Genomic DNA, 13,571 nt, shown 5'->3' on the forward strand with positions numbered 1-13,571 from the left:
CCTTTACACACACACACACACACACACACACACACAAATGTGTGTGTGTGTGTGTGTGTGTGTGTGTGTGTGTGTGTGTGAAAAATAATTTTAAAAAATATATTTTTTTTTTGTTTGTTTTTTGGGTTTTTTTGTTTGTTTTTGTTTTGTTTACTACATACAGGGTATTTTTAATCTCAAATCTTAACTAGTTAAATAAAAGATAAATAAAAATAAACTGTACACCTTCCAATTGAAAAATAGACATACATCATTTTGGATAATTACTACCATATCTGTCTGGGAAAAAATAGAAAGTGCAGATAATAAACACCAACCATAAATAAAAGAAAAGGGAAAGTTAATGAGAATAACTAAAATACACACACACAATCATGGTAAGTCCTTGTTGATAATTTCAGTTTCAAGGTAGCGTTAGGGTTATGTGGGGTGAAGTTGGGGATGAATGTGTTAAGAGGCTTATCTATATCACTGTCCCATCATTAAAGCATGACTATATCTGACTAGAATTAGAGTGCATTAATTTGAAATCTATCTATGTATCTATCTATCTATCTATGTGAGTGTGTGTGTGGGTGTGTGTGTGTGTGTGTGTGTGTGTGTAAGGGGGAGGGGTTGCCTGTTATTACATCATACGAGGGCAGCTGCTTTGGCGACATGATGCAAGGTCTCTCAAGAGGGGAAACCCTGACTGACTGTGCACACACACTCATATACCAAGTACGTATACATGCATGCTAATATTCTACTATTACTCCAGATATTCCCAATTTGACAGGTGTCATGTAAACAGCATACTCTCATTCTGAATTAGGACATTTTCCAACTGCAAGTGGGATATGCCACACAAGCCTTTCCACTCTGCTGGAGTAATGGCAAAGATCCTCTCTGGTAGAGATGGATGGAAAGAAAACTCCGTCTGTCTGGCCACAAAAAGAAAAGCATCCACTGTTGCACATTATGACAGAGGATAGAAGATATTTGAAGGAATGAAAGAGAAAGGACGTGGATACAGTGGAATGTCTACCACAAGTAGGAAACACTGACCTAAACAGCAGAATAGAGCCAAAGTATTTTAAATTGACAAATGTCATACAAGTCAATGATGACAGAACTCAACAAGGATAAAAAAAAAAACCTGTCTCTCGACATTGAATGTAATGCAATGTTTTTCCAAAGTAAGGTCCCATGGGACACAACCAGAAGTAACTGGACTTCAGTTCTATATTAGTAGACTACTCACTTTCATGAGTCATGTAAAGTGCTTATTTGGAGTTTTATCTTTCTTGAAATAAGAGCAAAAAACTGAATATTTTCTGTATGTACACCGAAAATTTTTATACTACACATCATTTTGGTGAGTGTTTGCAGCCTCTTCTCTTACATTCAACAGTCCAGTGTAAAATATTTAGCAGTATCTAGCGGCAAGGGTACACTCTGCATCTCATCAGTCTACACTACCTCCCTTCTACAACCTGCTTTATGTGGACATTTGTAAAGATGCTGGACGAGACAGCTGGTCAGTCAATTGAGTTCAATGTCCACTATAATATATTTCATTCTGAAAAGGTGTGTCCATCTTCAGTTGAGTATTAACTGCTGCTTAAAAGGCCAAAACCCATTCAAGCAGTTTTTTCAAATGTTGCCTTTGCAATGAACTATAACTTAATATAATATATCAAAATGTGCAGAAAAAATACCCTGAGGAGTCTGAAGACCACAAGAGCTGAGAAACCTAGTTCAGAATTCCATCCCATAGTCTTAAAAGAGTCACCCCATCTCAGATCGCCGCTACTCATACACAGATAAATCTCAGACAGAACTACAGAAACAGCAAAGGCAGCTGCTCACTGTATTACCAAAGATTCAAAGATTTTTTTATTGTCAATTCACTAGATGCACAGGACAGAGAATTGAGATGCCATTTCTCTCTCACCTAGTAATTTAAAAAGAGGTAAAAACAGAACAAGAATAAATAAGAGGTATAAAGAATAAACTATAATAGAATATAAAATGTTTTAAAATCCTTTTTTAAAAAAAGAGACAAACTAATACTATACAACACCAATGTTAAAAGGTGCAGCAGGTGACGTTTCCATGGTTTCATGTCAGGCTTCCCTCTACAGCTACATATCATACAGGGCTGTCACAAAAGCCTTTTTAGGCCCACAGCAGCTGCAGGTCCTAACTTAACACCAACTGACCTAAAAGTAATTTATGCTTCTGAGCACAGCTGACACACACCTGGTCAGAAATGTACTGACGCATCAGGCTTCGGTGTTAATGAAAGATACCAAGAGGGGACTTTACTGTGACAATTGGGATTCCTCTACAAGTTTTTGAAGCCCCTTTCAGACTTCAGTCCATAAGTCGGGCAGTGAGTGAACATGTTGTCTACATGCTTGGGGCTGGTTTCAGACAAGTGTTTCAGACGGTCTGTGGTGTTGATCATTCTCAGTTTTAGTCTAATGCAAGACAGGCAGTTCATAAAAATTAATTCTGGCTTACTTAAACAGGGTTTTCTCTATCATTATAAGGCCAAGATCGTTTGGGAATCACAGTCACCAAATTAATGTAAACTGTATAATTAATTTTCTGCTTTAACATCTCCAAGAGTTAGGGTTAGAGTTAGTACTATGTAGTAGTAGTAGTAGTACATAAAATTTTCTTTGTTCACGATATCCAAACGTCTGACCTCTGCACTTGATTCTTTCACAAATTTACAATTTAAATTTTCTAGTTCATTTCCCTTCTAGGACAAAAAGTGCAAAACTCATGACTCACGCATCTTGTTTTTAATTTGATATTCTATATTACCTGTATATATTCTATAAATGTTACATATATTTCTTCGATCTCTGGTACACAGTAGGCATTTCATATATTTTCAGTATTTCTTTGTAGTTTTGTATATCATCAGTATTTTTCAGTATATAATTTCAGTGTAATTTTTGTGTAATCATTTTAATATAGTCTTTCTTTTTATAGCTTAAGAATTTGCTACTAACGACAACAGAGCTGCTGAACTGATTTTCATTGTTCCTGTAAAAGTGACAATAAAGATTTATTCTATTCTATTTATTCTGCACTGATCTGTTCAAACCACACCTCCTCTGAGAGAGACCATGGTGGTAAAGCAAGCAATAGATTGAATGGGAGGAGCGTGCAGGTGTTATTGAAGGTGTTAGTGTTGCTTGGTTACACTGTCGTCTCTCACATTAACAGCAGAAATATCAAACATTTTGGAAAATGATCAGGGTGACTCTGATCAGTCTGTTAGCTGTTGAGTAGTTTCCATCCTTTCCATACACATCTCCTCCCTCTCCTTTTATTTACCGTTTCCTCTGCTTATACCGCTCCTTACATTTCTCCCTATAAAGTGTCCTTCCAAGTCTCCTTTGTCTCTTTATGCATCTCCCTCCTCCTCTCATACCTCTTCTTCTGTCTCTCATTGCTCTCTTTCTATCATTTAAATAAAATGCTCTGTCAGCAAATATAAACCTACTGAATCCCAGATTAATGTCATCCTCGTTAATGCTTTACACTGTCATAAGTAATAACAGGAAGGCGACATGATGGAATTGTTACAAAAATGTATTGGTAGGTCCACTGTGAGTACATAAATCATAGTCTTGCAGTCATTAATTCATCAGATGTACAGACACTCAACAAAATCATGGACCACAAAATAATATCCCTACACCCCCAGTCAGGAAAGGGAGCCATGCCCTTCACATCACATTTGCATCTCTGTCATTATATTATTATTGTAAAAGCTAGGATAGACTTCAATAGAAAAGCTAGGATAGACTTCAAAATACTCCTCCTCACTTACAAAGCCCTTCATGGCCAGGCACCTACTTATCTGAAAGAGCTTTTAGTTCCATACAATCCATCTACAGCACAACGCTCTCAACATGCAGGCTTACTGGTGGTCCCTAGAATCTCGAAAAGTAGGATGGGGGCCAGAGGCTTCAGCTATCAAACTCCACGATTGTGGAACCACCTCCCTGCCTTGGTCCGGAAGGAAGACACCCTCTCTATGTTTAAGAGTAGGTGAAAAATGTTCCTTTTTGATGAATCTTATAGTTAGGGCAGCTCAGGCTGCTCTTAGTTATGCTGCTATAGGCTTAGACTGCTGGGAGACTCATCTGGATACATTGAGGTTTTCTCTGCTCCTCCTCCTCTCTGACCCCCTCTCTGCTCCTCTTTCTCCCTGACCTTTTCTCTCCTAATTTTCTCCTCTATTTACACCCCAGTGAATTCATGTTACTGACCTGACTTCCTCCCTGGAGTCTCTGTGCTTTATCGTCTCACAAGTTTTCCCAGGATCATCTCTGGACCTGCTGCTGTGGTCCTGCCTCTCTCCTGCCTTCATCATCATCACTCACTTATCCATATAGTTATGTTAGAGTTTATTATATAGTTCCATAGATGTTGTAGTTCAGTTATCTGTGCATCAACTGCATCAATGTGTCTCCCCCTACTTCCCCCTTCTCCCCCTCTCCCCCAGTCTCTCTCTATCTCTATCACTCTCTCTTTTTCTCCTCCTTTACCCTCTATCTCTAACCCCAACTGGTCAAGGCAGACGGCCATCCTCCAGGAGTCTGGGTCTGCTCAAGGTTTCTGCCTGTTAAAGGGAAGTTTTTCCTCACCACTGTCACCAGTCACATGTGTTTGCTCCGGGAGGATTCTGTTGGGTTTCTGTAAATTGGCGTAGAGTCTGGTTTTGACCAACTCTATATGTAAAGTGTCATGAGATAACTTTTGTTATGATTTGGCGGTATGTAAATAAAATTTGATTTGATTTGATTTATAATTCTGAGTGTGCAGTGGCTGTGTGAGTTGAGTTACCTGGAAAACATGTCTGAAGGTGTTCAGTCAGAGCCTCCTGAGTCACAGGCTTATGGGCGGAGTTCATAGCAGAGATAGCCAATAACAGTACCTCTCCCAGAGGGATGAACTGTGATTGGCTGATGGGGGACATACTGATGGGTGACACATCACCTGTTTAAAACAAAAAAAGGAAAAGAAAAGAAAAGTGAGCATTTTGAGCAAAACAGTGCCACCATCATCCACTATAAAGGGCATGCATATAATGTCACAGTCTATAAGCTTATATGCTGCAAAATCCCAAAAACGTATCTTACAAAAGACAAAAAATCAAATATGTAGGAAACGCACATTCGTCTATTATGCAGCTTAACATTACCTTCACTACTGTTAACAGTTATTGTGTAACTAAGTATTTTGCATCATCACTGTACTTACACAATAAATAAGTGGGTACAAGCCATGTGTATTTCATTGTTGTTTTACCTATATAATGTTTGAACCCTGTACTTCACATTTGTCTTTTATAGGGTTGCTTGTATAGGGTTGTGATTGCTAATACACTAGTCAACATTTGCTAGGGATCAGGACTATAACTTTGCTATATTCGGGGGTGTAATTCTGGAAACTTGACAGTTTATTTTCCCAGTGGAGTACAGCCTGCAGATGCGGATGGTGGCCACACACATTATTGACATCACACCGTATGTGTTTCAGAACATTCTGAGTGGTTTCAGTGAAAACAAAATTGGAAGAGTAATTGTTGTGAACTCTAATTTCTAGGGTTGTATCACCCTTTTGCCTGAAAGTGCAATAAAAATTTATGTTTTTTTACCTTTTGGTCCATTTTTCTTTACATAACTAGCCAAAGTACACACATAATATATGAAGTCACCCAAAATATTATACATCAATTACTGTGCAAATATAAAACTGATCCCTAGCAAATGTTGACTAGTATATTATGGTCAGATCCCCAGTAGCTGCTCATTACTTAACTTCTTTTGTTCATTTCTTTTTTATAAAATAAATGAATGAACTCCGAGTCCTTGAACAAGTCAGTAATTTAAAAGAACACAATTATTTGTGGTTTTCTTTATGCTTTAAGCATGTCAAACAATGACACAACATCTGAACACTTCATGCTTGTCTTTTTTTCTTTTGTTCAGACAAGGTATAGTTTTAAAAAAAAAACAATACCTTGTCTGAACAAAAGAAAAAAAGAGAAGAATAAATACATTAACAGAAGACAAAATGAACATCATTAGCCTTAATCAGAACACTTCAACCTCAAACATTCTATTAGAATGATAATTGTAAATTATTGTACATTACAAAATTAGAAAAAAGTAAAACATAACAGTGAAGCATTTTGTTTTTACTATAAAGATGAACACAATAAACTGCAATAAACAAAAAATTATAATGCAATAATGACGGCTGCATAATCTGAGATTTTTAGTGTTACATCACATGACATGATCTTAGTTTGTGTATCACTACCACTGGTCTCTGCAAAGTCTGATGTAATACATGATAAGTGTTTTGGTGCTTTTAATTCAGAAGGCCTCGTCTAGAACTTTTCATCAGGCGACCTGAGCCTTTTTACTTACTGGGTGGATACTTCAGAATGCAGTCACATGTTACAAAAAAAAAGGTCCGGTCAAGATACATTGACATTGTAAATCTACTCTCACCCAGATGTAATCTGACAAATCTTTTTTTTTTTTTTTTTTTTTAATTACCCTTTATTTCACCAGATTGGTCCCATTGTGATGGGGGATCTCATACATATACAATCAGTTGAAACATTTACAGACTAGCAGCCGTGATTCCAGAGTTTTAACACTTTCTTTAAAATCTTTCATAGGAATCAGTGTTCATAGATGGAGCTCAGACTGAAGCTTGTTCCAGGCGTCATGAGCCAAAAACCTAAAAGATTTCTTTCCTAATTCAGTCCTTATCTTTGGAACAAACAGATACAAGGTGTCCATTGAGCAGAGATTGTAACTTCTATAATTCCAGGTTAACAGTGAACAAAAATAAAAAGGAAATCTCCCCAAAATTGCTTTGTAAATTAAAATATACCAGTGACTGAGCTGACGAGCAGATAACTATGACCAGTTTACGTTTCTGTAGAGAACACAGTGATGAGTGAGAGAAGCACCGTTAGCAATGAATCTCAGAGCCCCATGATAAATACTGTCCAACTGGTGAAGAGAACGGGCAGGTGCATTCACATAAAGTATGTCTTCATAGTCCAATACAGATAAAATGTTGACTCCACTGATTTCCGTTTTACATTAAAAGAGGGAGACATCTTGTTTCTATAATAAAATCCTAATAGCAGCTTCAGTTTTATGGCATACATACAGAATATAACATATAGAGGGCTGGATCTACTAAAGGCTTCAATGTATAAAAACGTGTGCAATGAATTTGCACACACACACACACAAAAAAAAAAAACATATTTCAAAGGTACAAAATAGCGCATCTGCATCCAGTTAGTATGTTTGCTACAATGAATATGCAATATGGGGCATTTACATGCAATTGTGCGTGTGCTGGGAGGAGAAAATGTAAATATACTAATTTAGCACACGCAAAGTGATTTATCAAAGGTGGAGGTGCAAACGGTTTGTATGCATAACTGCACACACATGGCTGTGGTTATTGTCGCAACGAGACATTGAAACGATGAACCAAGATGCGGGGAATGTATTTTTCATCCATTTGTGAACATTTTTTATTGTGATTAAAAATATGCACCGACATTAGGCTACAGTGTGACAAAATTATGTCATTCAATCCAACAACCCCCCCCATGGACCTCCCACCTCTAAAACAAATCCAGCGCTGCTGCCCAGGAATGCCATTTTAGAACTTCTAGGGGAACTAGGGGATGATTTAGGACCAGTCACAAGAAGGAGTCATGCAATACCTTCTATGACAAAGCTCCTCGCAATGATACATTTCTGTGCATCTGAATCATTCCAGCGTACTGTTGCCATTACTGCTGGAGTATCCCAAAGCAGTTTTTCAAGTGTATTGTCTCCATGACAAGCACATGCAAATTCCTCATTTAAATAGGGCGATCTCCAAGACTTTGGACCTGTTTGTGATTTGAGCAAGCAATCTTATAAATCACCTGCAAATCAACCCCACACACAAAATTTTAGATTGCGCACGCAAATTAGAACATGCAAATTGGGATCTTAGTAGATCTGGCCTAGAATATGCTCCTTAAAAAACAAGTGGTCATCTGTTAGGAACCCTAAATATTTAAAAGAAGAAACCAACTCTATTGGATGACCAGTTTTTGTTACTATACTTTCTGATTGAGCTGATCTCATCATGTCGGAGACAGTGAAAAAAGTGAGCTCTGTCTTCTCTGCATTTAGAACAAGTTGTAGATGATTAAGTGGTTCCTGTATTCTATTGAAAGCATGCTGAATCTTTTCAAAAGATTTCAAAAGAAAGATTTTTCATTCTTAAATAAGAAACCAGAAGAAATAAAATGATTGTTAATATAATTTAACATTGTTTTCCTGTCAGTCATCCTCAGACCGTCAACTAAAATACTGGGTGGAAGATTGATCTGCTTACAGTCTGCAGATAAGGACTTAAGATTCTAAGATTCTTTATTTTGTCAGTATATAGATCACATGCGTAGACATGCACTGCACACCGAAATTGACCTTCTGCATTTAACCCATCACTAGAACATGCAGGAACACACTACACACTGCAGCCTAGGAGCAGTGGGCCAGCCATATCAAGCACCCAGGGAGCAAATGGGGGATTAAGAGGGCACATCAGCCAAGAACTTTCAGCCAGTCCCTGGAATTGAACCAGCAACCCTTCAGTGCTTGTCTACAAGCACAGAAGACATTTTGCTTTTCTCAGGAGAAAGGTAAATTTATTCCTCAATTGTCTAAAATGAATCCAATCAGCTTCAGTATTAGGTTTGTGTTCCCTAGCCCATGCATTATTACGTTCATGAAGGACATCTGTGAGGTCTGGTGTGAACCAGGGGTGATTACGTACTTTGATTCCAAATTTACGTAAAAGAACATGTTTATTTACAAAACTAATGACATTTTTAAGAAAATAATCCCGGGCTAATTCAATGTCACCAAACAAAGCAATTCTATCCCAATTAAAATGATAAACATCACGCAGAAAGGATTTTTCATTAAAAAGCTTCATATTTAATTTTTCCCATGTAACAAAATTGACTTTTTAGAATCCTTGTATCTCACACAACTGCTACCACAAAATGATCACTCACATCTTTAGGGAAAACACCTAAAGCAACAAAATGAAATGTCTTGTTTGTTAGGATTAAGTCTAAGAGTGTAGATTTGTGAAGGCATTTGAGATTGGGTCTTGTGAGTGAATTGAGTGAGGTTTGAGGAGGCACATTACTGCTTTCAGGGGACCAGATGTAGGTGCAAGTTGATCACAGTTCAAATCAGCAACCAAAAATAATTCATTTTATTTTAATTGGGACAGAATTTTTATGAGTGTGGACAGGGAGTTAATATTAGCAGATGGAGGCAGATAACATCCCACTAACATAAAATGGTGATTTGTAGACACTCTTAGTTCAAGAGCTAACACCTCAAGTTCTTTGCTAAGTGTCTCAGATAGTACTACTTGAACATCAAAGATCTGCTTTACATATATAGCCACTCCACCAACTTTTCTTAGTCAATCAGTGCTGTAAACATTGTAACCATTTGTTAAAATATCCTCATCAAGCACAGATTTTTTTTAAGCCAAGTTTCAGACAAAACAACAGTATCTGTATTTATTGAGTTAATCCAAATCTTTGTCATTTCCAGTTTAGGGAGTAAACTCTAAACATTGATATGAATGATCCCAAGTCCAGATCTAGACTTAAAATCTTGCTGTTATGTTAAACATTATGCATCATCAATTGGACTTGGATTTGTCTCAAAATTCCCAGATAAAAGGAGCAGTAGTACAACTACAAATCAGTGCATAACGTTACAATGTAACACAGGTACTTCACCATTTCACTGAAAGAGAATGCACTCACAAAAGTAGAGTTTGCAGCAATAGTAAAATGATCTTTCAGAACCAGCAAACAATAAGTGTGAACGGACTCATTAGTCAAAAGCAGCCATTTTGATATATGTGTAGTCACTAAAGCCCTTGGCAGAGATGAAGTTGAAAAGGTAACTTTATAACAGACATTTTGTGGAGATATATTTTCATATATATCACAATGAATATTGGTATATATGATGAAGGACAAAAAGTATAATTGACAGGCTCATTGTTAATTTTGTTGATAAATAATTTTTGTCAAAGTCTTTGTCAACAACATAGTTTTTCTGACGAAAACTAAACAAGAAGTTATTCACAAGATAAAAAAAGACGGACTAAATGTAGTGACACTTTCATCAACGAATAAAAACTAGATGAAGAGGTTGGCCAGAGACGAGATCCAGTCAGAAGAAAGAGAGAGAGGGAGGAGTTGAAACGACATCCACTTGATAGCAGGAAGAGGCAGGATAACTTGAGAACAAGACCCACTTGGAAGGCGGAGGAGGCTGCACAAGTTGAGAAGAGCTCCAATCAGAACTCAACTTTATGAGCCACACGGAAGGCACTTACATTTATTTTGATCTAACTGCTGGCAGAGTGAATCGACAGCAAAGCTGCACATGGGGACCAAAAAATCTTGTCGCATGGGAGAAAGAGAAGAGTAGATATATGGGAACACTTTACTTTTGATATTAAGGCCAGTAAGATGCACTGTAAACTATATTGTGCCATTATTCCCAGTATTATTCAATGGTATTTAATGCTGTTGTCAAGGTTTGGAAATGTGTTTTCAATTCTATGCCATTTTTTTATACCAGGTTCAAACCTGGTGGCATTATGACATCCTTTGAAATGTTTATGACAATTTTAGCCACTGAAGTAGTGTCAGGTGAGCACTATTTATAGTTAAATTGGTTTCTTATGGCACTGCTGCTTTTACAATCTAAATTTCATGGAGAATGTCATGTGCAGTTTGTTATGATTAATGCACATCTTAGCCGGGGAAAGTAGGACTCTACTTCTCATTGTTTTTCTATTGTAACTGAGATGCCCTTTAATGAAATCTGTGGCAAATAAAGATACATTTATGTTTGAAAGACCAACAGTGAAATGTATGTGTACTGCATATTCAAACCTAAATGCCTTTCTATAATACTTTATAAGTTTCATTTAATCTAAGTCAAAATCATGACCTCAGATACGCTTTATATCATTACATAAGAATTTTGTCAACTAAATCTATTGTAGATTTAGTCAACTAAATTTTAATGATATTTAGGTGACTAAAACTCAACTAAAACTAAAATAGTTTAGATGTTTAAGTTATGACTAAAACTAAATTATATTTTCTTCTAAAGACTATGACTAAAATTAAAAATTGTTGTCAAAATTAACACTGGACAGGCCCATCTAAAGTCAGAGAGAAATCCCACAAAGATGAGGCACAATGTAGTGACTAGAAACATGGTAAGAAATTAAATTAAAGAAAAAAACAAAACAAAACAAAACTGTTTCACCACACAAAATGATGATAGTGAGCTGTGCCTTAAAGAAGGGTAGCAGATCCAACGGTGGACTAGAGACTAGCAATCCAGGCCAGGCAGAAGGACCTATTGTATAGGGGTAGCAGGCAGGGCTTACAACTGTAGACCACAGGCCAAGACCAGGCAGCTAAGGCAAGTATAGACAGTTAGCAGCCACATCCATGTGGAAGAGCCAGATGTGAAGCTAGAAGGCAGGGCCTATAGCTGCAGGCTAGCACCCAGAGCCAAGTAGGAAAGTTAGGTATGGAAAGTTGGTAGGAAGGACCAGGTAGGAAAGCCGGGTGTAGTTAGGCAGCAAGCTAGCACGCAAGGCCAGTAGCAGGAGGCTATCTGCCAAGGCCATGCAGTAGAGCTAGCTGTATCGGGTTCGCAACCAGATCCAGGCAGTAGGACCAGGTGTAGAGGGTTTCCAACCAGATCCAGGCAGTAGAGCAAGGTGTAGAGGGTTAGCAACCAGATCTAGGCAGTAGAACCAGATGTAGAGGGTTAGCAACCAGATCGAGGTAGGAAAGCCAGCTTTGTTGAACAGTAGGATAGCACACTAACTCTACTGCTACAGGTTAGCAGTTAGACGTTAGCAGCCAAGGCCAGGTGCTGTATAGGCCATGGTCTCAAATCAGTTTAGGACTGGAGCTCCGATAAAATCCAGTAATATCTTAACAAAAAATATATCATCCAGAGGTTCCGAAACTCATGAGAAATGTTTGTTTAATGGAGTCTTACACATTCAGCCTCAAATGTAAACACCATGCCCGACACAATAAAACTCAAACTTCAAATGCTCACATCCACACAAGAGACTGTCTTGGCTGCCATCTTGGATTGATCACATTATTCTCTGACCCCATCCAGTTTGCAGTGGACACCAAATTACAGTGTTTCATCTATCCCTGTGTCCTGCATCCTAGACGCATAAAATTAGAAAAGAATGCAAAAAAATATGGCCAAAGAAGTCCCAGAGGACGCAAAAATAAAACAAAATTTACAATCATTTTTTCCCCACCAGTGGACAATAAAAATGTCTGTTCCTATGAGCCAGCCATTTAGTACACGGTAGGTAGTCAGTCTCTCAGTCTCAGTCTCTCACTCACCCTCATCCTCACCCTCACTCTCAAATTTCACTCAGTATGCACATGTCGTAACATTGTGTTGTGAATTTGTCGATCACTGGAGTGTACACTGGTGAAGATGCCTCCAAAAAAAAAAACTACCCGAGTCCAGTTGAGAAGGTAGTCCTGGGTACAGACTGCCTGGACTCCGGCATGGTACATTGCCACGTGAATGCGATACGTGCCCGAGACCGGACATGACCTAATCACCATTCCGACAACGAAAGTGAGTTAATCAACATGAGACCCTAGACGGCGCTCCTGTTGTCTCCTGAATAACCCTTGGATCCCCACGGCACAGGCTCACCTTACCAACTGAACCACACGGTGAGATATCAGGGACAATGAAGGTCATTCTTCTTCACTTTGCCCCAAACAGGCTAACAGATAGAAAAGTATTGCCTGTGAACAGAACAGTCACTCGGTTGATGACGTAAGTGTTTGTCTTCTTCTGACTTCCGCGTTTGTTGGATAGTAACAGAATTCCTTTCACACCACCACCTACTGTTTTAGCCCTTAACACCCACTCATACTCGGGCACGGGCCATGGTACGTGCTTGTGAACGCAACATCTGCAGGAAACGGTTTGGTACAAATGAGTGCATCATTACACCTCTATTATATAGCACTTTTCTATTCACGCATACTCAAAGCACGTACAATGGATCCACTATTCATTCCCTCACACTTTCTCACTCTGGCGGTGGTAAACTATGTATAAAGCCACAGCTGCCCTGGGACAGGCTGACGGAAGCATGGCTGCCTATAAGCGCTGACAGCCCCTCCGACCACCGTCAAACAGTCACACGCAGTCATACAAAAATGTGGAGGCAAGGCAGGTGAAGTGTCTTGCCCAAGAACACGACGACACATGACTAGGACAGAGTGGGATTTGAACCGCCAACCCTTCGGTTATTGGATGACCCTCCTCCTTAGCCACAGCTGTCTGTAGCCTCAAGGTAACAACAAACCTGTATACTAACAAATAGTAACACCACACATGAAT

The 13,571-nt window shown here is 38.5% G+C and overlaps 1 protein-coding gene across 2 annotated transcripts in view; it reads right to left on the bottom strand.

Annotated features, from left to right (window-relative positions):
* The window catches only part of LOC115427090 (storkhead-box protein 2-like), a 78,153-nt gene that overhangs the window by 19,317 nt on the left and 45,265 nt on the right, over window positions 1-13,571 (bottom strand). For both annotated transcript variants that reach the window (XM_030145486.1, XM_030145487.1), the window contains exon 2: window positions 4,855-5,007. In XM_030145486.1, the coding sequence (XP_030001346.1) occupies window positions 4,855-5,007 (153 nt within the window). The remainder of the gene's footprint in view (window positions 1-4,854; window positions 5,008-13,571) is intronic.

The sequence above is a fragment of the Sphaeramia orbicularis genome, chromosome 10 (genome assembly GCF_902148855.1).
Source record: "Sphaeramia orbicularis chromosome 10, fSphaOr1.1, whole genome shotgun sequence".
In the NCBI taxonomy this organism is placed as follows: Eukaryota; Metazoa; Chordata; class Actinopteri; order Kurtiformes; family Apogonidae; genus Sphaeramia; species Sphaeramia orbicularis.